The sequence below is a fragment of the Hippopotamus amphibius genome, chromosome 12 (assembly GCF_030028045.1).
Source record: "Hippopotamus amphibius kiboko isolate mHipAmp2 chromosome 12, mHipAmp2.hap2, whole genome shotgun sequence".
Taxonomy (NCBI): Eukaryota; Metazoa; Chordata; class Mammalia; order Artiodactyla; family Hippopotamidae; genus Hippopotamus; species Hippopotamus amphibius.
The window spans coordinates 98,981,446-99,003,899 of NC_080197.1; the positions used below are offsets into that span (position 1 = coordinate 98,981,446).

General features: G+C 46.7%; 2 protein-coding genes and 2 non-coding genes across 27 annotated transcripts in view; all 4 read right to left on the bottom strand.

Moving 5' to 3' along the window:
• Positions 1-9,628, bottom strand: part of BAZ2A (bromodomain adjacent to zinc finger domain 2A) — a 33,980-nt gene extending 24,352 nt beyond the window's left edge. For 7 of the 24 annotated variants that reach the window (XM_057702342.1, XM_057702344.1, XM_057702337.1 and 4 more), the window contains exons 1-2: positions 9,451-9,628; positions 4,600-4,685 (exon numbers count right to left, since the gene is read on the bottom strand). Coding sequence is in view for 3 of the 24 variants with exons in the window: in XM_057702352.1 (XP_057558335.1) it covers positions 9,451-9,454 (4 nt within the window). In the remaining 21 variants the exon portion in view is untranslated. Of the gene's footprint in view, positions 1-2,031; positions 2,114-3,933; positions 4,128-4,264; positions 4,358-4,599; positions 4,686-8,183; positions 8,317-9,450 lie in introns of those variants that run through there. The other 17 variants (XM_057702350.1, XM_057702349.1, XM_057702347.1 and 14 more) reach the window with 10 other exon arrangements.
• Positions 9,629-11,459: 1,831 nt separating this feature from the next.
• ATP5F1B (ATP synthase F1 subunit beta) lies at positions 11,460-17,003 on the bottom strand. Its single transcript, XM_057702354.1, has 10 exons — positions 16,781-17,003; positions 16,136-16,318; positions 15,716-15,890; positions 15,054-15,175; positions 14,630-14,814; positions 13,943-14,101; positions 13,733-13,855; positions 12,911-13,123; positions 12,300-12,501; positions 11,460-11,723 (listed from the first exon to the last, which is right to left on the bottom strand). The coding sequence occupies exons 1-10, from the start codon at positions 16,905-16,907 to the stop codon at positions 11,626-11,628; spliced, it is 1,587 nt and encodes a 528-aa protein (XP_057558337.1). The 5' UTR covers positions 16,908-17,003; the 3' UTR covers positions 11,460-11,625.
• LOC130834210 (small nucleolar RNA SNORD59) lies at positions 14,899-14,969 on the bottom strand. Its single transcript, XR_009048599.1, has one exon. It is a non-coding gene; the product is annotated as a small nucleolar RNA SNORD59 (small nucleolar RNA).
• On the bottom strand, positions 15,992-16,066 carry LOC130834211 (small nucleolar RNA SNORD59). Its single transcript, XR_009048600.1, has one exon. It is a non-coding gene; the product is annotated as a small nucleolar RNA SNORD59 (small nucleolar RNA).
• Positions 17,004-22,454: the final 5,451 nt, after the last annotated feature.

Genomic DNA, 22,454 nt, shown 5'->3' on the forward strand with positions numbered 1-22,454 from the left:
CTCAGAGAATCAAAAAATTCAGCTTCATTCTTCACAGAGGTAATTTCTAGAGGGAAAAAAGGTCCCAAATTTTGATGTACTTTAGACAGCTGTATCATGCAGAAAATAAGGCCTGGAAACAGGGAAGCATGATTTAACTGAACATTCAAGGTATATAGCAGGTTTTAAAATATTTGGTGACTGAATAAAGGAACGACATGCTAACAATTTAGGGTAGGTTTTCTGCCACAGCTCTGGTCACTTCACTGTCAGAGGACTGGAAATTCCTTTAAAATTGCAGGACACTAAAAGCCACACTCCAGAGGTTGTAACAAGGTTATTTTCCTTTCAAGCTCCTATTGTTTCTCAGAATTTCAGCTCTAACAGTTAAGGACTTCACCCCTTTCTTCTAAAATATATCCCTCTCCCCCTCAAAAAAAACAAAAACAAAACCAAAAAACTGAGCTGCGGGCAGGTTAAAGATCCCATTTAGTGACGCAGGTTATACAATGTCCAATCCCAAGAGACCAAAAGTAGCAGGACCACCTGTCTCTTAAGAACCCCCAGGTTTGGTTTTGTTTTTTTCTGACCACACCTCAAGGCTTGTGGAATTTTTAGTTCCCTGACTAGGGATGGAACCCAGGCCCTCGGCAATGAGAATGCGCAGTCCTAACCACTGGACCCCCAGGGAATTCTCAAGAACTCTCATGTGTTAGTTTTTAATATTTGGTAAAATATTTGGTAATATTTTCAGTATGTAAAATGCCCCCTTAATTATTCTCTAACTAGGAGGACAAAACACCACGTAACATAATAACACAATGCTACTTTTACTGCCAGTGGCCCCATCCAAGAACAATTCCCAGAGCTCTTCAAAGAAGACAGGTTTTTTTGTTTCACACAATTTTATAAATCTCAAACAAGGTGTTGAAAAATGGTCCCTCTGACCCATGTGCAACAATGCTGAGAAAGTATTAATCTTGGACTATGAGGTATATGAGGTCATCCACATCCTCAGAAACCAGGAAGATTATTTGCCCCAGGAAATCCTCAAGAGTTTTATACTTCACTCTAGGTCCTAGGAAATAAAAACTTTGGCATTATTGTCTCATTGTACACATCTCACAGAAGGTCAAACATCATACTGGTTATTGGACTAACTTCCACACTATTTTAACTATGTTTTATTCTTTCAGTAGAAGAATATAGTAGACTACCTCAGAGGTGATAAGAAAGGTCAACTGCAGCAAGACACAGTAACCCTAACAAGCTTTGCTTCTCTCTTGGCAACACCTGATTCCAGAACCACAAGACTGCAAGATGAGCCTCTCAGGGCATTCTAGATTTCTGACTGGCTCTGAGGTCAGCCCACATAATTCTCTCTACATCTCAAATTTTTTCCTTTACAGAGAAGCTTAAAAAAAAGTCAATATTAAGAAATCCACTTCTCTGAGAAAAATGCATCCATTTTACAAAAAGGCCACGAAAGGTTTACTTCATTCAGCTTTGTGATCAGTCATGTATCAAACAAAGCCATAGCTATCTACTTTCTCAAAATCTATTTCTCTTAAAGAGTCCACAGGAATAAGAGTGGTCTTCCTCCTTCCTTCATTCTTTTAACTTCCAACAGGGTAAATCAATTTACTATTCTGTCAGGCCCCAATCTAGGTAAACAAAGGTTGAAGAAGGGAGAACTTAAAAATCAGTGTCAAATCAACCCTGTCAGAAAGCAACTCAAAGCAACCAACCAGTCAAGCAGAGGGGCAAGAAAAAGGCCAATGACACAGAACTTGTTTCTACTGTTTCCATAATATCAACCCCAAGAGCCCCAGTAAAAAGAGCACTGATGCTATCTTAACAGTGATGATGCCACTGTCACATAATCATAGAAGTCTATCTGGTCCTATTCTGGACCTTTAATCTAAGAATCTACAATTCAGGTGGAAAATACTGAAAAGATTATTTAAATGTTAGGCTTAAGCAGTTTTCACGATAATCCAAATGATCTCATTACCTCATCTCTCAAAATATAAAATCCTGTGGCCAACTCACCTCAAACCAAACCCAGGGTCTAACCAAGTGCCTGGTGGCATGGTACACACAGTCCATCACCATATGCTATAGTAGAAATCTCCTGGAGTTATCAGGGGGAGAAAAAGAAAATCTGGACATATGACTTTGCACAGAACAGGGGAAAAGCTTACTACTTACAAATGGTAATAAAAGAGAAGGTGTCTTTTATGGACTGAAGCATAAGTCATATGATAACTAATTCTCCTATTTAATTGGTTCTGCAGAAGGTAAACCCACCCCTTTGACAACTAACAGGCTTCCCACAGGGACTTATCCTTAGGATTGTATCACCAGTGAGGAACAAGCCCACCACCCTCACTCCGTATATCAGTCCCCACCCCTCCCACAAATCCCATTCAGTTTAATTTTCCCCATTCCCTCTTCTTCCACCTCTCAGAATCGACTTCACGTCACAAGCTTACTTGCTCTAGTGCTCTGCAATACAGAAACTGACATACTTAAGAATATATTTAATATTCTTATATATATAAGAATATATATTAAGCAGAATCCCAAAAAGCCGTTCTCATGCCACAAAAGATCCCAAGTCTTCCTAGCAGCTCTCTACACTAAGGGAATTTGCATCACTTGTATTTTAAGCATAGCGCTGCTGGTGGGTGAGTGAGTTTGATTTTTCTATGACCTCTAGCTCAGGGAAAAAAAAATCCAGACAGGGAGACAGAGATGCTTTGGAGGGGGAATTGGGATCAGTGAGTCAACTGCAATGACTACTTCCAGTTGACAAATTAAGTTTACAAAAAAAAAAAAAAAAATCGAACGAAAGGACTCTCAGACCACATGGTTGGCAGGATCCAAGCTTGCCCGAAGGCCTCGGAAAATGAAACCAAATCTGATTAAAATGGACATTTCAAAACAACAAGAGACGCAGCAGCAAACGCACAGCTGCCATTTCCCGGCCACTTCCTGCGGGAGGCTTGGGGGAGGGGCTGTTTGTGTACAGATGGAGGTGGAAGCTATCCCCCCCACATCGCCCCCCGAAGGATGCAAATCCCACACTCCAATAAATCCTACAAAGGATGACTGCTGAAGGCATTGCCTTCCCCTGAAAATTGGGAACATCAAGAAAGGGATGATGCGGGATCATCTTTCCTGCCACGGAAACGGGGATCCCCTTAGTGAGGGATCCCCTTTGGAAAGAGCTCCCTCTTTATTCTTCCCTTCGGCCCCCAAGCCCAACTCAAATGTGGATGCTTCAGCACCGGCCCTATTAACCATCCCTGGAGTGGGGGATTCTCCCGGGACTCGAGGGCCCCAAGCCAAGCACAGCTCCACTCCAGCAAGGCCCTCAACTGCTCGCCAAGCTCAAGAGAACGTGTACCCCACCCCCCACCCCGCCAAGGAGACACCCCGAGACCCTTGGAAACCCTTCTAACCTCCACTCACCGTTGCCAAAACGTCCCAATCCCCACAAATGGAGTGTTTAACCCGTCCAGGGAACCCCCTCACCTACCCTTCGCACTCGGGCAATCCCCACCCCCTCTGAAGAGGTGGAGCCCCTCCCGGGGATTCCACCCCAAGTCCCCCACAGGAGTCATCTCCACCAGCCAGGCGGCTTCTCCGCCTCCTCCTCGCCGCCGCCGGGAGCCTCCACAGCTCCTCCCGCCCCCGCCCCCGCCCCCCATCCCGGGTCTTCTGCAGACAGGCCAGCCCCCCTCTCCTCCCAGCCCCCTGGGCAGGGAGACCTCCGCCCGGGGCTGGGGCTGGATCCTAACTGGAAATAAGCTCCAGTCGGCGACTCCCCCCACCCCCCTCCCCTCCGCAAGGCTCTAGGCGGCTCCAGAGTCTCGGTTCCCTGAGGGAAGCCTCGGATGAAAGCGGGGCTCCCTCCCCCTCAGGCCCCCAGCCACAGAGCCAACAGACCTGAGGCGGCGGCGTCCAGCCAAGCTCGGGGCTTGTCTCTCCCCGGGGGACGGGCGGTTCACATGGCCGCGCTCCGGGCGCCAGGAGGGGAGGGGAACGCGGGGGAGGGGGTCTGGGGTCCGGGAGGGGGGAGGGGGACGCGGCTCAACCGCGGGGCCCCAGCGGAGCCAACATGGCCGGCGGGGGAGGAGCGAGCCGAAGCCGGAGGGGGCGGGGAAGCTGCCGCCTAGAGAGAGCCGCCCTCCGCGGCCTCCGCCGGGTCCTAGCGCCGGGCATTCCAGCTTCCCGACCCGGATCTGGGTCCTAGCGCCGCGGTGTCTCCCTAGCCTACCGGGAAGCTCCCTCTGCACTGTGCCTCATTGTGGGCGGTAGTCCTGCATCCCACTGAGCAAACTGAAAGGTGTGCCCAGCTCCCAAGGTTAACCTAAAAGAATAGATCAAATTTCTAGGACCGAGGCATGTGCCACTTCCCTAAGCGAGGAGGGGGGGAGGGGGAGTGGGACGGGGAAGATGGAGAAGATCATTTGGGGGTGGGCGGGGCAGTTATTTCCCAGGCTGGGTAGTGGAAAAGTGGAAGTGTAGAAGCGGAAAGGTTAGTCAGGAAAATTCAGTCCTGGTAAAGGGGTGGAAAAAGGCAAGCTCCTGCTCCATCTGCTGCCCACTCACCTCTCTCCTGTGGGTGGCAGCCTGGTCCTGCCTGGATCACCACTTTCCCGGCGACATCTGCAGGGCCCTGGGGGTCAGGAAGATTCCTGTGGGTAGGAAAAGGAAGCTTGGCTCTGAGACCAGAGAGGGAAGGCCTGAGTCTAGCCTAAACCTGGTCAGAGGGACAGAGCAAAAGCAGGAAAACTGACCAGCAAATAAGGTGCGCCAAATGTCCACCTATTCTATAGTTCCAGTACTTCTTCCGATAGGGCTATATAACTGAGTAAAACCTCCTGAGCAGAGGAAAGAGAAAAATCTAGCACATGGCTAGAGATTAGCTATCACCTAAAATGTCTATTGCAAGGGCCCAGAATGGCGAACTGTGTCATATGTGATGTTAGAATTCAGAGAATTTCTAGTTCAACCTTCTCTTGTTTGGTAGAGGAAGAAATTATGGCCTGAAGAGGTTAACCGACTCGTTCAAGGTCAAACAGTGGATAAAACGTGACTAGAAACCAGGTTTCTTTTCCTTGCAACTCCACAGACTTTGCAGGCTTGAAGATAATTCCCATTCAATTCATTGCAATGCAGTTCTACAAACAATTGCCTAACTGTGCAAAACTCAAGCTGAATATTCTGGAAGAGGAACAGACAAAGTGGGGATGATGAAACTCTGGCAGGTTGTGGGGGGCGGGGGTCAACAAATACTTTTTCCTCTGGGAGTCTGGGGAGGAAGGAGATCTGAAAACTGGGTGGGGCCAGAGTAAGGCAGGACCAAATACATCAGTCTAGATTGGATTTCCTTACTCCATTGAGGAGTGAGTTCTTCCTGAGTTTGGGGGACAGACTTCACTCCCCACTACAAATGGCTCAGAGAAGCTAAGAAGGAAGTGAGCTTCAGCAAAGCCTCAAAGTGTGTGCGCCAGAGAGAGAGAGAGAGAGACAGAGGCTAAGAGGGTTAGAAAGGTTTCTCTCCCTCTCCTGAAAAAAGTAGATTGCCAGTGGGAAGGAGTAGACAAAAATCAAAATATTTTTCTCCTCCATGACTCAATAACAGATTTATAAGGTCATCTTGGATAAAAAATAAAGACCCCCTCCCCCCAACAGCCTACTAACCACAAGTCCCAGGGTAAATAGGGGCCACACCCAGGGCGGGGGGGGGGTCCTTCTTTCTGGAGAAAGCAGGGATCCTGCAAACTCCTGCTAAGGAATACCTCCCCCATCCCCAAAATAAAGACAGGTGAAGAAGAGAGCTCAGGGCCTGAAACTGGCTTCCTAAAGGGTCGAGGGAGAGAGCTAGGTATCTCCCCACCACCCACCCCCTTTCCTTTCCCAGTGCAAATGAGAGAGAATCTTCTTACCTCCCTCCCGCAATCATAGGCTTGGCCAGTCGGAGGCGGGCGGCAGGGGAGGAGCCTGCGCCAGTCAGACGGGTGTAGCCACGCCCCTCCCCCCACACCCACACACACCCACCCGCTGGCTCCACTCCGCTCCGGAAGAGCCGGTTACTCCTGTGCCCCACTGACTGCCCCCACCCCTTCCGAGCCCCAGGCCTAGTCTCCAGGGCAACCCCTAGGACTATCCCGGCCGGGAGCGGTGGGGAAGAGGGGTGTTGGACAGGAGAGGGCCACCTGGGATTAGAAAACAAAGTGGGGCAGTGTCCATTCTTATCCATCTGGTGCGGAAAGACTACAATCACCTTCCTGCTTGAATAAGACCCCTCCTCATCCCATCTAATCAGAGGTCTTCCTTGCTCTCTGAGGAAGGATGAGGGTGGGGTGTCAGTATGCCAACAGCTGGGTGTTTACTTCTTGCCAAAAGCCACCCCAAGCAGCAGCTGTGTTTCTTCCCCCACCCCCATGCAGACGACAGAGGGCAGACTGACCCCTTATGTCCCCAAACATTCCTCAATCCCATCAGATGTGGCCAATCACCCAGCCCATCTCCCTTTGGAAAGCTACTAGAAAGAGGAAGGGGCAAATGGTCATTTTTTTCCAGCAACTTGTGAGAAGGGTACCTAGGGAATACTCTGACCCTCTCACAAGCCAGGCCAGTGGGCGGGTAATAAAGAGAACGAGGAGGGAGAAATTAGCACCTGCTCCCCCTTTCTCACCCTCCCTGTGTTCCTGCTGCACCACCCTGACTGGGGTCAGCTGCCACAGTTCGTGGCTCCACTCCGGAGCCAGATGGCTAGGGCTGGGAGGGGGAAGAGACAAGACAAGGAGAGAGAGGAGATTCGTTTGCATCCCTCTACCTCTCTCCTTCTCCCAGTCCAGGTACTCCCGGAATCCAACCCCAAACACCACTGCTCACCACCCTCTTCTCCCTCCAGCTCCCTTCCAGCCTGTGAAATATGACTCAGAAGAGTCTGAAGCAAACGCAGACAGCCTGTCCCCTCATTCTGGAGTGGGTTGTGCTGGGGGTAGCAGGGAATGAGCGCAAGAGAAGGGGCAGAGCTAAGGTCGCAGCTGCATTTGGAGGGAGGGGGGATTCCCCCAATGGAGGTTGGGGAATGCAAGACCCCCCTGCCTTCATTGGTTGAAGGGTTCACAGTGTTAACAGGGGCTAGTAAGGAGGTGGCCCTCAACTCTGTAACCATTCCAACTTGTCCCCCTTCCCTCTCTAGGTTAATGGAAAACAGTCTCCTCCCCCTCTGTATTTTGTGGAGGCCAGATTCTCCTATAACACATTAAAAGGACCACAACTCATCCCTCTTCTCCCCAAATTGGTATGTGTCCCCTCAGATTCAGCACAGTCTTCTTTGAAACTCCCCAACGAGCTTCTCCATGCTGGTCTCGAAAGAGGATGGAGAAAGACCTAATTTCCTTAGGATCCCTTTGCATCTGAATAGAGAAGGCTGGGCTTCCCAGGCCTTCGCCACCTCCCCACCACCCTTAGAGACAGTCCTAGCCCCTCATCCACTGACTCCAACAGCCCCTTACGCCCAGAGTCACAGGATTCTGGACGCGCCCTCCCCCATTCCCTGACTCTGGCGTGGGAGCGTTCCTAGGCTGGACCGGCCCACTCCACGCCCAAGAGGGTCGTTCCCACCTGGGCTGGTGCTGAGATCTCACTCCCAGTGTCCGGGAGAGGAGGAGTGGGGTGAAGGCTACAGAAAAGCTTTAGATGGGAGTTAGTTGAACTTGAAGGGCTAAACGGAGCAGGGCCTGAAAGTGACTCTGGTCTATGATACCCCCCAACCCCCCTTACTACGGGGAAAGAGAGGGGTTGGGGTGGAGGTTATTCCCCCTCCCATTGGAGGTTAGGATGGCGTGGGAAACCGATGGTTCCAGAGGGGAGGAGGCGAAACCCAGACCGCGGGAGACTTTTCTGGCGAGGAAGGCGCGGGGGAGGGGGAGATCCTGGGTCCAGAATAGGAGGGGTGCCCGGGAGAGGTTGGCCGAGAGGCATGAGAAGCCTCCGGATTCCGGTCGCAGAGGACAGGGGAGAAATGGGCGAGTAGATAGTGCGGGGAGAGAGGAAGGGCAGCTCCCGCAGGGGGAGGGCCAGGTCCTAAGTCTCGGGCAGCGGGGATCCCGGGGCAGGGTACCGCAGGGGCGGCCCGCCCGGGCGCTCCGGGACCGGACGTGGCTGCCGGGCCTCACCTGGAGCAGGGCCGGGCGGCGGCGGCGGCGGCGGCGCAGGTGGCCGAGCCGGGCGGCGGCGGCGCCTCCTCCCCCAGCCCTGGGCCGGCGGCGCGGGGCGGGGGGGCGGGGGCGAGGGAGGTAGCACTTAAAGGGGCAGGAGCGACAGGGGTAGGGACGGGCGCTCGGGCAGGGCTGTCGCGAAGAATCCGCTGGGGGAGGGGGAAGCGGGTGGCGTCTCCTAGGGGCCAGAACCAGGAAGGATCCCAGATGGAGGAAGAGAACAGATCCCAGGAAGAAGAGACAGAAACTTCTGCGGCGAAGTGGGGGATGGTGGTGGGTCCGAAGGGGAGGACCTGGGAGAGCTGCACCCGCGCTCCGGGGGCGCCGGCAAAGATCTCTTCACAAAGGAGGGCCAGGAAGGCAGGGAGAGTCCCAAGGACTCCGCAGGAGTGGAGGTGTCGGAGAGGGAACTCAAGGCCGAGCCTGCTGGGGGTAAGGCACGGCGGCCCTGCTAGGCGAACGGGTTCCCTGTGTTTCAGCTCCTCAGGGGCTCAAGCCCTACAGCTGTGGAGAGACGCAGCCTCCCTCCCCCGGCACGACCCAAGTTTAAAAGCTTCTGGAATCAGGAAGCCACGCGGGCAAAGACCTCCTAGGCCTTTCAGCCTCCGTCCTGCCGCGCTCTCACTCCTCTCAGTGACTGAAGCGTGGGGGTCCGCCAGGAGCGGCCTTAGTGAGGCTGATGTGGGACCGTGAGAATCAGCTTTATTCTAGTTCAGTTTTCCCCCAACCACCACCCTTGCAGCAACCTCTGGGGCAACAGGAAGCAGCTGCTCAGTGCAGCCCCCACCTGGTGGTGGGTCAGGGTGGGGGAGGAAAGAAGACTGGGACTTAAAAGGCCTGGGAGAAAATAGGGGGAGCGGCACCTTAAAAATACTCCAGTGTGACCAGAAATGGGGGGGCAGGGAAGCCAGCAGTGAGTGCTGTAAAATATTTCTTGAGTCTCAGCAGCCTCAGTGGGATGCACAAGGGGCTGGGGTGGGGGGGGTGAGGTGGGGAAAGCCCCCACCTAAGGTGCAGCCTCAGGCTCTTCCCTGGAGCTGGAACTTGCCAACGCTCATGCTCCCTTGGTGGGCAGCCTCACCAGCTGAGCCCTGTGCCCCTATAGTCTGGTTTCCCCTCCTTGACCCCCCAAAAGAGCAAAGGTTAGGCCCCACCCCTGCTGAGTCAGCCAGGGAGGGAGGTAGGCATCCCTCAGGCCTTCCCAGGGGCTGGTCCTCATACTTACCCATGTCGGGCTGGCAGGAATCCAGGGCTGGGACCACCCAGCTCCTTTCTGTCCTTGGTTCCCCCTTCACGTGCAGGCTGGTGTTAGATCCTCCCAAACTGTGAGCTGGGAACTAGCACGAATCAAAAAGCCAGTGTATGCTTCCTGCGAACCACAGCCTGAACTGCTGTAGGGTGATGTCCCTGTGTGACAGACTGTGGTGGGGAGGGAGGAGGGAAGGGCGGGGCTTTCTCTGGGTGGAGAGGGAGGAGGCGGTGAGGACAGGGCAGAACCAGGAGAAATATGGAGGAAGGTTAGATCTGTGTTCACACCCCAGTGGCGTGGTACAAGAAGAGTGTGGTGAAGGGGGAAGGAAATAAATAGTTGCAGCTAGTGAGAGAGAGAAGGTTCTCGATGAATGCTGAGACTTAAATGTGTGGGGGGAGGGGGGGAGGTATGATAGAAACAACCTTTAGGATCACAGTTCCTAGGTCTGCATCTGGATAACATGGGAAAACTGAGCAGAAAGGGTGGACCCATACCCCGGGGGCTTCTGCACCAGTTTCTTACCCACTCTGGAGTCAGGACCCAGAGGATGTGCCCCCACCCCCATAACTCAGCATTTCCCCAATCCAGGCTTTTCTAGGAGCAAACTACCAGGCACAGGCAGCTCAGGGGCTCCACCTTCTGTCCAGATCATGATACAGGAGAGACTGGTGCCAAGGAGGACATCAGAGACAGATGGGAGGAAACTTAGAGGCCCCTACTCCACCCCTGGCACCTCTCCCAAGGCCCCTCCCCAACCTTCAGCCCCCAGGGGCCTCTGAATTAGGATCTTAGTTTGTCCTGCCCTGCTGCTACCCAACTTGAATGCCTCGGGGTGGAGCTTATAGACTCAGGCTCCTCCTTAGGACAAAAGCCCCAGCTGGTTTGTAAACAATCATTAGCAAAGAACCACATCCCAGCAAATGGCCTTCCTGGATTTCAAAATGGTGAGATCAGAGTTCTTGCAGAGCCTCCAGTCCTACCACCACCAGAGGGCAGTATGAGATGGGTTTGGGCCCAGAAAAGAACATTTATGGGACATCAAATTCCAACCTTGCACTTTTAACAGGCACTTGTTTGAAAAGGTGGGTGTACTTTTGAGTAATCCTTGCAATCCTACACATTTTAGTGGGCTAAAATGAAGGGGAAATTGTCTAATTCCATTATTTAATTCAGAAACCCAAGCCCAAGCAACGCTGAAATTCACCATTCTGCAACAGATTCTTTCCCCAATTTTCTTGAGGGATTTTAGCAGATCTAAGAATAGGCCTTATGGCACTTTACATTCTGCATTGCCTCAAGGAATCACAAACATACAAGTCTTGCCCAAAATACAAGTTAGGAGGCAGTAGTTAGGAACACCTTCTGAAAAAAATAAAGGTGGTAATAGAAGAGATGGCCCTTTGACTCAATTTTAATCCTTCAGAACATGTATAATTTCCAAAAACTTTAGTTCACTGCCTTCTCTTTCAACAGCAGTTATTTCTTTTTTTTTTTTTTTTTTGGGCACACGGACTTAGTTGCTCCGCGGCATGTGGGATCTTCCTGGAGCTGGGATCGAACCCGTGACCTCTGCATTGGCAGGCGGATTCTTAACCACTGCGCCACCTAGGAAGCCCCTAACAGCAGTTATTTCTAAATGCAACCCATTTTCTCCAAAATGCTCTTCTAAAAAGTCCTTTTCCTTTTTAAAAAAGTAGGAATGCACTATATATATTTAAGAGGCAAAAAAATCAACTTACTTTGAACAATGACATAAAAGGGCCAAAGATGAGGCCCCACTATTAAGATCACATCATCCCCAAGAAACCCCTTCACAAGACTCACAGCTGTTCATCAATCCAAGACAATGGATTTTCTTTTTTGATGACCCCATTTCAAACATATACCGCCTACTTTGTGCTGTTTCTTGCGACTATTCTAAAATTACTATTAAAAACTTCAGTGTTGGCTGTGTTGTCAGGACCAAGAAAAACAGACAATGCTGAGGGATGTACATTTTATTGGAAACCTTAAATACTCTTCAGACAGAACACAATGTCTTCAATCAAGGCTCTCATGTGGCCTACAAAGAAAACTGTGATTTCCAGATTAGGGGCAAGGAGAGGGAGAGCATGGAGGATGAGTGCTTAGTTTGCCAAAAGGACCCCCTCATGAGTGCTCTTCAGCCAGCTTATCAGCTTTTGCCACAGCTTCTTCAATGGGTCCCACCATATAGAAGGCCTGTTCTGGGAGATGGTCATATTCACCTATATGGAAGAAAAATCCAACTGGTGAGAAGCGAAGGATATCAACTTTCTGCAGTGGGTACATACCTCACCACTTGAGGCCACCAGTCAGAATGTGATGAAATCGTGTCATCTTATGTATCTTTTCTTAAACTTCCCTCACAAATCCAATTTACAAGATACACTACGGTACAGATTAAGAACAAATGGTCCAGGGTCACATAACTCGGGTTCAAATTCTTGCTCTCTATTTTGGCTGTATGATATTGGGATCAGTTATTTTAAACTTTCCATGCTTCAAGTTTCCTAATTTGTACAACAGGATAATAATGCCTTCCTTATAAGGATGCTGTAATTCATTTACAAGAGTAGCTAGCACTGAAAGCACTCAGTAAGTGTAAGTCTCATTCTCAGGTGTTGAGTATTTCCAAAGAAAACTGATAAGAAATAACTTAGTTATATAAAAATTATGTAATAAGGTACAATATATTTACATATTGCTTGATGGTTCCTGGAACAGGAACACTGCACAGCAAACATTCAAGGGATTTCAGCTTTCCTGCCATTTTATGTTCAGTCTTGTACTTGAAATCTCACCTGCCAAAATCTGCTGGAATCCTTTGATGGTCTCTTTCAGGGGTACTAGCTTCCCCATATGACCGGTAAAGACCTCAGCCACCTGGAATGGCTGAGACAAGAAACGCTGTATTTTCCGAGCACGGGACACAGTTAATTTGTCTTCCTCAGAAAGTTCATCCATACCCAGGATGGCAATGATGTCCTGGAGGGATTTGTAGTCCTATGAGAAAACAAGAGAGGCCTAGTAAACATTTACATTCCTCTAATTTAGACAAAAACCTAAGGGATAATACAACTTTATATCCACAATGAGCTTTGTATAAAGCATTTTAGCACTTTATTGCACTTCTTAACTGAAACAAATTAGTTACTTGGGGGTCATGAGGGCCCTCAGCTAAGATCAGTGTCTTGTTTCCCCCACTCCGAGTCTATTAGGTGCTGTTAGAAGAAACTGGATTCCAAACACAGAGTACCCAGAAACTCAAGAGACCTCATTAACATCACTAGGAACTGCTGGTCTCATCTCTCCTTGCTCGAAAGCGAATCACACAAGGGAAGGTCTGGCCCTAATATAGTCCCCAAATTGCCTCCACAACTTTATGGCCACTGATCTCCCCTGCAGTTCTCACCTGCAGGATCTTCTGCACCCCACGGGCAACATCATAATGCTCACTGCCAACAATGTTGGGATCCATGATGCGAGAGGTGGAGTCCAAAGGATCCACAGCTGGATAGATGCCCAGTTCAGCAATTGCACGGGACAGCACTGTGGTAGCATCCAAATGCGCAAAGGTAGTGGCAGGCGCAGGGTCAGTCAAGTCATCAGCAGGCACGTAGATAGCCTAAAGTGAGTCAAGAACCCATGAAGAGCAGCAGGAAGCCAGGAAGTTCTACTTGAGCCATCCCCCTTTTTGACCTTTCCTCATTACATCACTCTATCCTCTCAGCATTCAAGAGTCCACCTCAGAAAAGGTGGACCCTTACCACCCCTAATGAGCTTATAGATTATCTGGTCCCTCCAAGCTGTGATGAAAGAATTTTCATTGTTATTCCTTTTGTCCTTCATCCTACTTTTTAACTCTACTGTAGTGATACCAACTGTAAGAGTAAAAAACAAAAAACCTTGCACTATTATAATAGTTCATCAGGAATATGAATCATGAAAGTTAATAAAAAATTCAACACTCAATTTCCAAGCAGCTTCAAACTCCCCTTCAGGTTGGAAACCTCTACGTTGTGATCTACATTTACACGTACACTTCCAATTAGTTTAGATGAGTGGTTTCTTAATCTTTTAGGGTCTTTAACATGTACACACAGAATTTTACACATTATTTCAGGGAACTCGGGTACCTACTTAAAAGCCTTTTGAGATATAAGTAACTAGACTTTATACCTCTCTGTACAATGCTTTATGCAAATTAGACCTTCATCCATTTAACTGTCCTCACCTGTACAGAGGTGATAGATCCCTTTTTGGTGGTGGTGATTCTTTCCTGCATGGTACCCATGTCAGTGGCCAGGGTAGGCTGATAACCCACAGCAGAAGGGATTCTGCCCAATAAAGCAGACACCTTAAAAAAAAAAAAAAAACTTTATCCTCATCTGCATCATTCCATAGAAAGGTCAAACGAACCAGGTTCTCTCAAGCCTTCTCTTACCTCAGAGCCAGCCTGGGTGAAGCGAAAGATGTTATCTATGAACAGCAATACATCTTGACCTTCTTGGTCTCTGAAATATTCAGCTACAGTCAGTCCAGTTAGAGCTACCCGGGCCCGAGCACCAGGCGGTTCATTCATTTGACCATACACCAGTGCTACCTGCAGTAGTTATAATACAATCATAAATCCTGGCAGAGGAATGTGAAAGCCATATGCACAAGGTCCCCAAATCAGAAACTACCAAAATACCCTCCTTCTCAGAGGTCTATGTTTTTATTCAAAAATTTTTCCCTTTTAGAGACAGTTGAAAACAACACAAAAGATAATTTCTTATATTACTGAGGCAAAATCCTTGCAGTAGGAAGGAAATAAACTGTAAATAAGTGAAAGGCACAAAATAAGGTAATCTAAGACATAAAAACCACCTTCAACTCCCCTCAAAGTTAGCTTTCAAATGATGGGTTTATGTACCAAAAACAGAGACTAGAAATGTAATCTATTATCAAAGAAGAAAAGAAAATGTACATTAATATATTAGAAGCTGAGAGGAAAACACTGACAGAAATTTCCTTTGTAGGTCCTGCCACAATAAAATGAAAATACAGAACATGGCTTCAACTAGCAACGCAGTCAACTGCAACAGTGTCCTGGCACTACTATGTGGATATCAATCAGCTCAGTGCTCACCTTGGAGGTAGCATCTTTTAAGTTGATAACACCAGACTCAATCATTTCATGGTATAAGTCATTGCCTTCACGAGTCCTCTCACCAACACCAGCAAACACAGAGTAACCACCATGGGCTTTGGCAACATTGTTGATTAACTCCATGATGAGTACTGTCTTGCCAACTCCAGCACCACCAAATAGCCCTAGAAGAAGTTGAGAAAAAATTAAGAACTTTGTTCCCAAGTAAGCAAACTTCAAAAAAACATTTTGTTTCTTTCCATCTTTTCCCTTCTCAGAAATGGCATCTGGCTTCAGCAAACTCAGAAGAACGAAAGTCAGAAGCTACTCATCAGTGAGGGACAGATCTCAGTACCCACTCATAACACGGTATGATTTTTTTCCCACACTAGGTTTGGAAAATATCTACCCACCACTAACATACCAATTTTGCCACCCTTGGCATAGGGTGCCAGCAGATCCACAACCTTGATACCAGTAACCAGAATTTCCTGCTCAACACTCATCTCCACGAATTCAGGAGCCTCAGCATGAATAGCAGCAAATCTGTAAAGGTAGAAGAGAAGATCAGTGTCTATCCATCTTATTAAAAGGTTCCTCTCAATTCTCAAGCCTAACCCTTTATTCATAATCTCATCTCTTATTTAACATTCTAGGCAAATTGTCACCCACCATTAAGGCCAGCCAAACATTCTGCAATAAAGGGGATTTCACCCTCTCAGGAAGCAATAATCCCATTCCCTGACAACTGTCATAAGGTTTTCCTTTTACAGAGCCCTAACTTAACAGCACTTCTTCACATACCGATATGAAATACAAAGGCCACTGGTATCAAAATGAATTGAAATCAACTTGGGACCTAAGGAGCAGTTTGTTTTTTTCTTTTTTCTTTTTTAAAAGCAGAACTTCTGCACTGTTAATTTTCTTCACAAGTAAAGGCACTGTGTGCTTTTAATAAATGAATATATCAGTATTTTAAGTATTTTCTGCAGAAAAATTCTGCTATAGTAGAGGGTGTCACCTTAATGTATAAAACTGCTAAGAAAAAGTTCCTTTGTGTGTAGATGCAACAAGAGGGATACTTACTGTTTGGTTTTGATGGGACCTCTCTCATCAATAGGTTCTCCAATGACGTTCATGATTCTACCCAAGGTCTCAGGGCCAACAGGAATTTTGATTGGTGCACCAGAATCCAGGACTTTCTGGCCTCTAACCAACCCTTCTGTACCATCCATAGCAATGGTCCTAACTGTGCTCTCACCTGTCAGATACAGGCATTGCAGGGTTATACAGAAGGACAAACTGGCTTCATGATATTTAATGAAGTATAGCTAGCATTAAACACCTAGGTCAGCCAAGGATCCTTCTCAGTACCTAAATGTGGCTTCAGCAAACTCAGAAGAACGAAAGTCACTTTGATAAAATCATCACAGAAGGAAGACGGCATGGTTTGGGGAGATTCTTGGGTCGAACAAGATCTTTACTATTCCTAACAATTCTACTTACCCAAATGCTGGGCCACCTCCAAAACCAGCCTGGTCTCCCTGCCTTGCACTTCCAGGGCATTTAGAATGGGTGGCAGTCCCTCATCAAACTGGACGTCCACCACTGCACCGATGACCGCCACGATGCGCCCAGTGGCGGCGCCTGCCTTTGGCGACGGAGATGTTTGAGCGGCATAGTCTCTGGCTAACACACCAAAAAAATATGGAAGAAGCTGGCGTTAGGGCAGTTTAAGGTCATCGGAAGCCCCGACTTAACTCACAAGAGCTAGTGACTGCAGCCCAGGCCCGGCCTCCTTCCGCTTGCGCGGAAGGCGGGTCCAGAGGGAGGGTCGCGCTGGCAGCGGAGAAAAGCGCCTGCACCATCTTCCCATCCTCATGCACAAAACTCCATTATTCGACGGCTGGGAGCTCCCATTCCACGGGAAGGTCAATGCACCTGCCCGCACTTTTGTCACACAGCGCCCCTCTTCCAAAATGCGATGGAATTAGATCGTTCCTGTTCTCGTTCTCCCGCTGTTAGAGGCCAGGGCGCCGGCCCTGGCGCCCTTCTAGCACCACAGATCCCTTAGGCCCGAGCGACTACCGGCCCCAGGCTCAAGGTCATGGACGGCAGAAAAGAACCCAGCTCCTGGAGCAAGGCACTTACCAGGCTGGAGCGCTGCCGGAGCGGCCCGCAGCAAGAGCTGGGCTTGGGGTAGCGGCGCTGAATGGCTGAGTCCCCGCAAGGCCCCAGAGGCCGAGGCACCGGCCACACGGCCCACAAGTCCCAACATGGCGGAGCCCGGGTGGAGACTGAGAGCTGCAGCAGTCTGGCCGCGAAGCGCCCGCAGTTGGGGGCGAGGCCTACTTTGCAGTAGGCACGACCATTGGATGATTTTGCTGCTCATCACTCTTAGCACTTCTCCTATAGGCTAATAACCTCTCACCTTCTCAACCACTGGTCAAAATTGGTGCTTATCTGAATTCCTTTTCTTATTGGACAGTGTCTGGTTAGGCGCCACCCTCAGAGCCTCGAAATGTAATTGGACAACAGGGATGTCAGTTGGAGAAAGTAGTTGGCGGAATTGCGTTTAGGAAAGGGGCCGAGTTCCTGTGGGGAAGCACGTGGGCTGTCTTTGGCTGTCCTTGGGCTCTCTCCTTAGATAGGACCTTGAGCTAGGTAACAGTCTCAGGGGCGTGGTTAGGGAAGTGGTAGCGTCGTGAAGCGCCACCGACTGACCTTGGCTAGTCAGGACCCTTCTTTAGTCAAACGGTTTTTCTTTCGCAGTATGAAATCGGAAGCTTTCAGACAACTCAGCAGGTCAGGAATCTGGACACACAAAGCTACAGTGAAAGAAACTAATGTAACCAAATGTGCGCTAGGCATTGAGGAGGCAAAGGTAAATAAGACTTAGGACTTCACTTTTAAAGAAAGACAAATGGGCAAAAAATGCAATAAAGTGTGATGGGTCCTGGTTAGTATAGGGTAAAATGGAGGAAGAAGGAGGGGATAAATTTCGGTCACCTAGAAACGTAGGAGGAATTGCCTTTAAGGGGAGGAGGCTGATAGACCTGTTGGCGAAACATCAGTAGAATTACTAAGGTAAAGTAGGAAGGAAGAATATTCCAAGCACACGTTTGCATTAAACAGCATGGAAGTTCCTTTTGTGTAACTGCAGGTGAGGAAGGTTAGAGGTGAGGAAGGGAAAAAAGAAGATAGTAAAGAGATGAGTATAGAGAAAAGCTGGAACCAGTTCTCAGGGCCTTGGATGGGAGTGGAGGCTGGGCAGAGAGGTAGGTGTGTGGTCCTTGAGCATGGAAAATTGTAAAATAAACAGGACATCCGTTACTGTGATATTGATTTTATTCAAGGTATTTGGGAGTAGGGTGAAGGAGACCCTTAATCTATTATAACAAACATGGTTAAATGGAGTAGTTTGGCATGAAGCTACTTCCCCAGACTTTCTCCCACCAGCACACATTAGTTCTCATTTTTCTGCGTGATAGTGAAAGTTTCTTACTGTTTCGTAGCAAAATCAAAGAATTTAAAGGAGAAAGCAGGAATAGACGAGAATGTTAAATTTGAAGTGTCTTTGGTAATCTTGCCTAGTAAGAGGGAGATAACCCAAGAAAACAGCAACATGTATGGAGCAGGTAGAAAAAAATAAACCATCTAAGGAAGCAGCAGAGGAATAAGAAGACCAAAAAGAACTTAGTGTGAGAATCAAAGAGAATGTTAAGGAGAAAGTGGTCAATAGTATCAGTCACGTAACCATTCTATAAAATAAGGGCTGAAAAGAACTAATTGGGTTTGGCAAGTAGGAATTCACTCCATGGTGATGTGGGGTCAAAGGTAATTTCAGTGGCCTGCATGCAGGATATACATTTTTGTTTTGCAATTTGTGCTCTTCCCATTATGCAGGGCAGCATCCCATTTAATAGGGACCTATGTATTTCACTTGCCTCCTGCAACTATTAGAGTTGAAGTTTCCATAGATACGATTAGGTATTGACACTGGAGCCAGAATGGGTTTAAAATCTTGTTTTCACCATTTACTAGATGTCATTGAGCAAGTTTAAAATCTCTGCATATCACCTTCCTCATTATAAGAGATAATAAAATGGGAATAATCTAAGAGTTGTCTCAAAAATTAAGTAGATTAAAATGTGAAAGAAACATTTAGAACAATGTATGGCACACAGCACTGTATTTGTGTTGGCTAGTATTTTTACTTAGTGTCAAGATCCTTTGGTTTTGTACCATCAATTTTGGTCATGGCCAAAAGTTTATTAACTGTCAAACATTTAATCTGACACTTAATCCAGGTGTCAAAGTAAAGATTCTGACAAATTTCCAGGTAACTGAGGCTCATCACTTTTTGAAATTTACACATTTGTCTTTTCAGCAGATTATCAGGAAATTTAACCCTTCTTTGGGCAGCTGGGTTATCGTTAAAGAGATCTTTGTATCACAATGCAATGCTAAATGCTTTCAATGTTACTGAGGCATATTTCTCCACTATGCTCAAGTTTGTAAATTTTTAATTTTTCTAACTCCTTTGCTGTCAGTGTTTGCCCCCAATAACCTCAGGTCCTCTTCTGAAATCAGATAACCTGCTAAATTTATAATACAGTCTAAAATAAAAGTAAATACACTTGATTCGCTTGGGTTGAGATAGGCCTTAACAGTCTTTCTGAACAAATGATGTCATCTATTTTAGAGTTCTGACATGTTTTGGTCCTACTTCCTATTTCTTGATTCCCAGATAGCCCAGGTAGTATTTCATATAAAGTACAAGTTTCCATGAGACAAGAGACCACAAAGACCTAATCTGGTTTCCTACCTGAAGTTAATTCCAAATGACTGACCCCAAAATTTATGACTGAAGACCTTACGAATTTTATCTTAAGGTGAAAATTGCATTTTCCACCAACTTTTTTTTTTCTCTTTTGGTCACGCCACGTGGCTTGCGGGATCTTAGTTCCCCAACCAGGGACTGAACCCTCAGCAGTGAACGCACAGTCCTACTAACCACTGTACCGCCAGGAATTCCCTACCAACTTATTTTACTGCCATCCATATGGTCATGATCCACATTCTTTCAGTACTCTGGTAAATGGTAAAATGCCTTTGTCTCTATCATATTTCTTGACAATCATCTTGGGTGAGTTCAAATTCCACTAAAATAATCAAATCACTTCCCTAGCTGCAGAGTTCTCTAATCGCTTCAACTCCAACTAGTTTGCAATGACATGTCACTTAAGTACCCTAACTCAAAAATCCAATATTCTCTTGTCAAACCACAATTTTGTTTTGTTTTGTTTTTTAACACAAGTAATACATGAACAAATTCTAAGTATATGGGATTAGAATAAATCCTTTCACTACTACCAGAAATAACCACTAAAAACATTTTGCACATATTGATCACCTTCTTCCATTCCATGTACGTAAAACACGCACATTCCCATTTCTAAAAAACTTCAGTGTAAGCACACTACAGAAAAGTTAAGTCTTCTTATCTTTATGTTTTGGAGAACTCTACTGATTGCAGCTACACCTTATGCCATAAAAATGTGTAATAGCTTATTTTACTCCATTAATGGTTATTTGGATTGTTTCCAGTGGCTATTACAATGCAGTATTGAATGAAAAAAGGAAACGTGTAAAATATTTGAGTATACCACCTACTACTTTTTTAGTATAGATTCCTGGAAATAAAATGTTGGTTTAAAATTATGTCCATTTACATATATATTTTTTGGCTGTGCTACACGGCTGTGGGATGTGGGATCTTAGTTCCCCCACCAGGGATTGAACCCCAGCCCTAGGCAGAGAGAGCTCAGAGTCCTAACCACGGGACCGACAGGGAATTTCCTAAAATTATGATTATGTTCATTTAAAAGAGATTTCTAGGGACTTCCCTGGTGGTGCAGTGGATAAGACTCCGAACTCCCAATGCAGGGACCTGGGTTTGATCCCAGATCAGGGAACGAGATCCCACATGCGTGCCACAACTAAGACCCGACACAACCAGATAATTTTAAAAAATGAGATTCTGCCACATGTCTTCTAAAAACCTTGCTAACATACCAGGTTCCCAGAACCCTTGCAAAACTTTTTTTCATGTGGCTAATATTAAATGTATGAAATTACTTCATTGGCTGAATTTGCATTTCCCTTATTTCTAATAATACTTTATTGGTCATTTTTATTTCTTCAGTGAATTACCTGTCCCTACCTTTTGCCTATTCTTTTCCATTGGCTTGTCATAATCATCAGTGCTCTTCAATTCTTTGTTAAACACTGTAAATATTTTATTCGGGTATATCACTTATCTTTTAACCTAAGGTATCTTTTGATCTATGTAATTTTTTTTTTTTTTCTGGCTACACTGCTGAGCTCGTGGGATCTTAGTTCCCTGACCAGGGATCAAACCCAGGCCCTAGGCAGTGACAGGGCTCAGCCTTAACCACTGGACTGCCAGGGAATTCCTATGTAATTTTTAATGTTATTTTTTTACTTTTCCATTGTGCCTTCTAGGTTTTGCATCATTCTTGGATTTCCCCTTATCATTAAATAAGAATTTATCTTCCAGTGAGTGGGTCAGAAACCACCAGGATCAGAATCATCTAAATCTGCATTATCTACTACAGTAATCACTAGCTACTCAGGATTTAATTTAGTAAAATTAAATACTCAGTTTTCAGTCACAGTAGCCACATTCCAGATCCCTAACAGCTCTATGCAGCTGGCAGCTACTGTATCAGACAATAGAGGTAACAGAACGTTCCATCACAAAAAGTCACGCTGGATGGGGCTGATACCTCAGCAGGACCAATTAACTCCGTATCTGCATTTTAGATCTAAAAGAGCAGTTTTCAAACTTTACCACACATCAGAATCACCTAGAAGACTTAAGACAGATCACTGGACTCTACTGTCTTGTTTCTGATTTAGGAGGTCTGCCTGGGGGCCTGAAATTGATATGTCTAACAAGTTCCTAGGTGAGACTGATGCTGGTAGCCAGGATCACACTTTAATCACTGTTAATCATCAGTTAAATTGCAAATTCCTGGGCCCCACATCACCTACTATACTAAATCCTATTTGACATCTCTCTGGAATCTTTCTTCAGTTATCACTGCCAGTGCCTAAATTTATCCCTTTACATTTTACCCTTTGAACTACCACACTAACTTTTTTCCCTTACCTCCAGGCCCACTTGCAAAACATTACCCATGCAAAATGTAGTAACTCCACAAGTATGTACCTAGTGTTCAACATTATCAGGTGCTGTCCTCAGGGCTGGAGATTTAGTGGTGACATATATCTTTCACTCTTCTAGTAGAAGAGACTACCAACTAATAATCAAGTGTGCTTAATGTTTCAATTACGTCCACAGGCTTGAAAAGCATACCAGGATAAAATAACAATTTAAGACTTAGAGTAAGCCTTAGACAAGGTACCTGCCTCCCCTCTCCTTCCCAGCCTTTATGTTCTCAAGGTTGGTATAATACTGGGTGAGCCCTGTGGAACAGAATTTGATATTAACCATACAGGTGAAGTTCATTATCACTCATCTCGTCAAAAGAATTCCTGCTAAATAGGAAAAATGAAAACGTGCACAAAACTGAATGGGTAAATACAAATCCTTGTGCTACTTGCAGTAACTAATCACCTTCCCCTCTCTTCCTTGGAGGTAAACAGTTCAGGAAGTTGAATATCGCACCTTTATCACTACATTTCAAAACTGACAATAGATGCTATCTCCCTCATTCAACCTTAAAAACTCACCAAATGATCCTCTCCCAGTGACTCTCTTCTAAGCAAAAGTAAT

Bases quoted from the DNA above. Each gene is read 5' to 3' on its own strand.
- ATP5F1B (XM_057702354.1), bottom strand. From the start codon at position 16,907: ATGTTGGGACTTGTGGGCCGTGTGGCCGGTGCCTCGGCCTCTGGGGCC. The intron at 16,319-16,780 runs GTAAGTGCCTTG...TTGGTGTGTTAG, and splicing joins TCCGGCAGCGCTCCAGCCTG to CCAGAGACTATGCCGCTCAA. The intron at 15,891-16,135 runs GTAAGTAGAATT...TGTATCTGACAG, and splicing joins GGAGGTGGCCCAGCATTTGG to GTGAGAGCACAGTTAGGACC.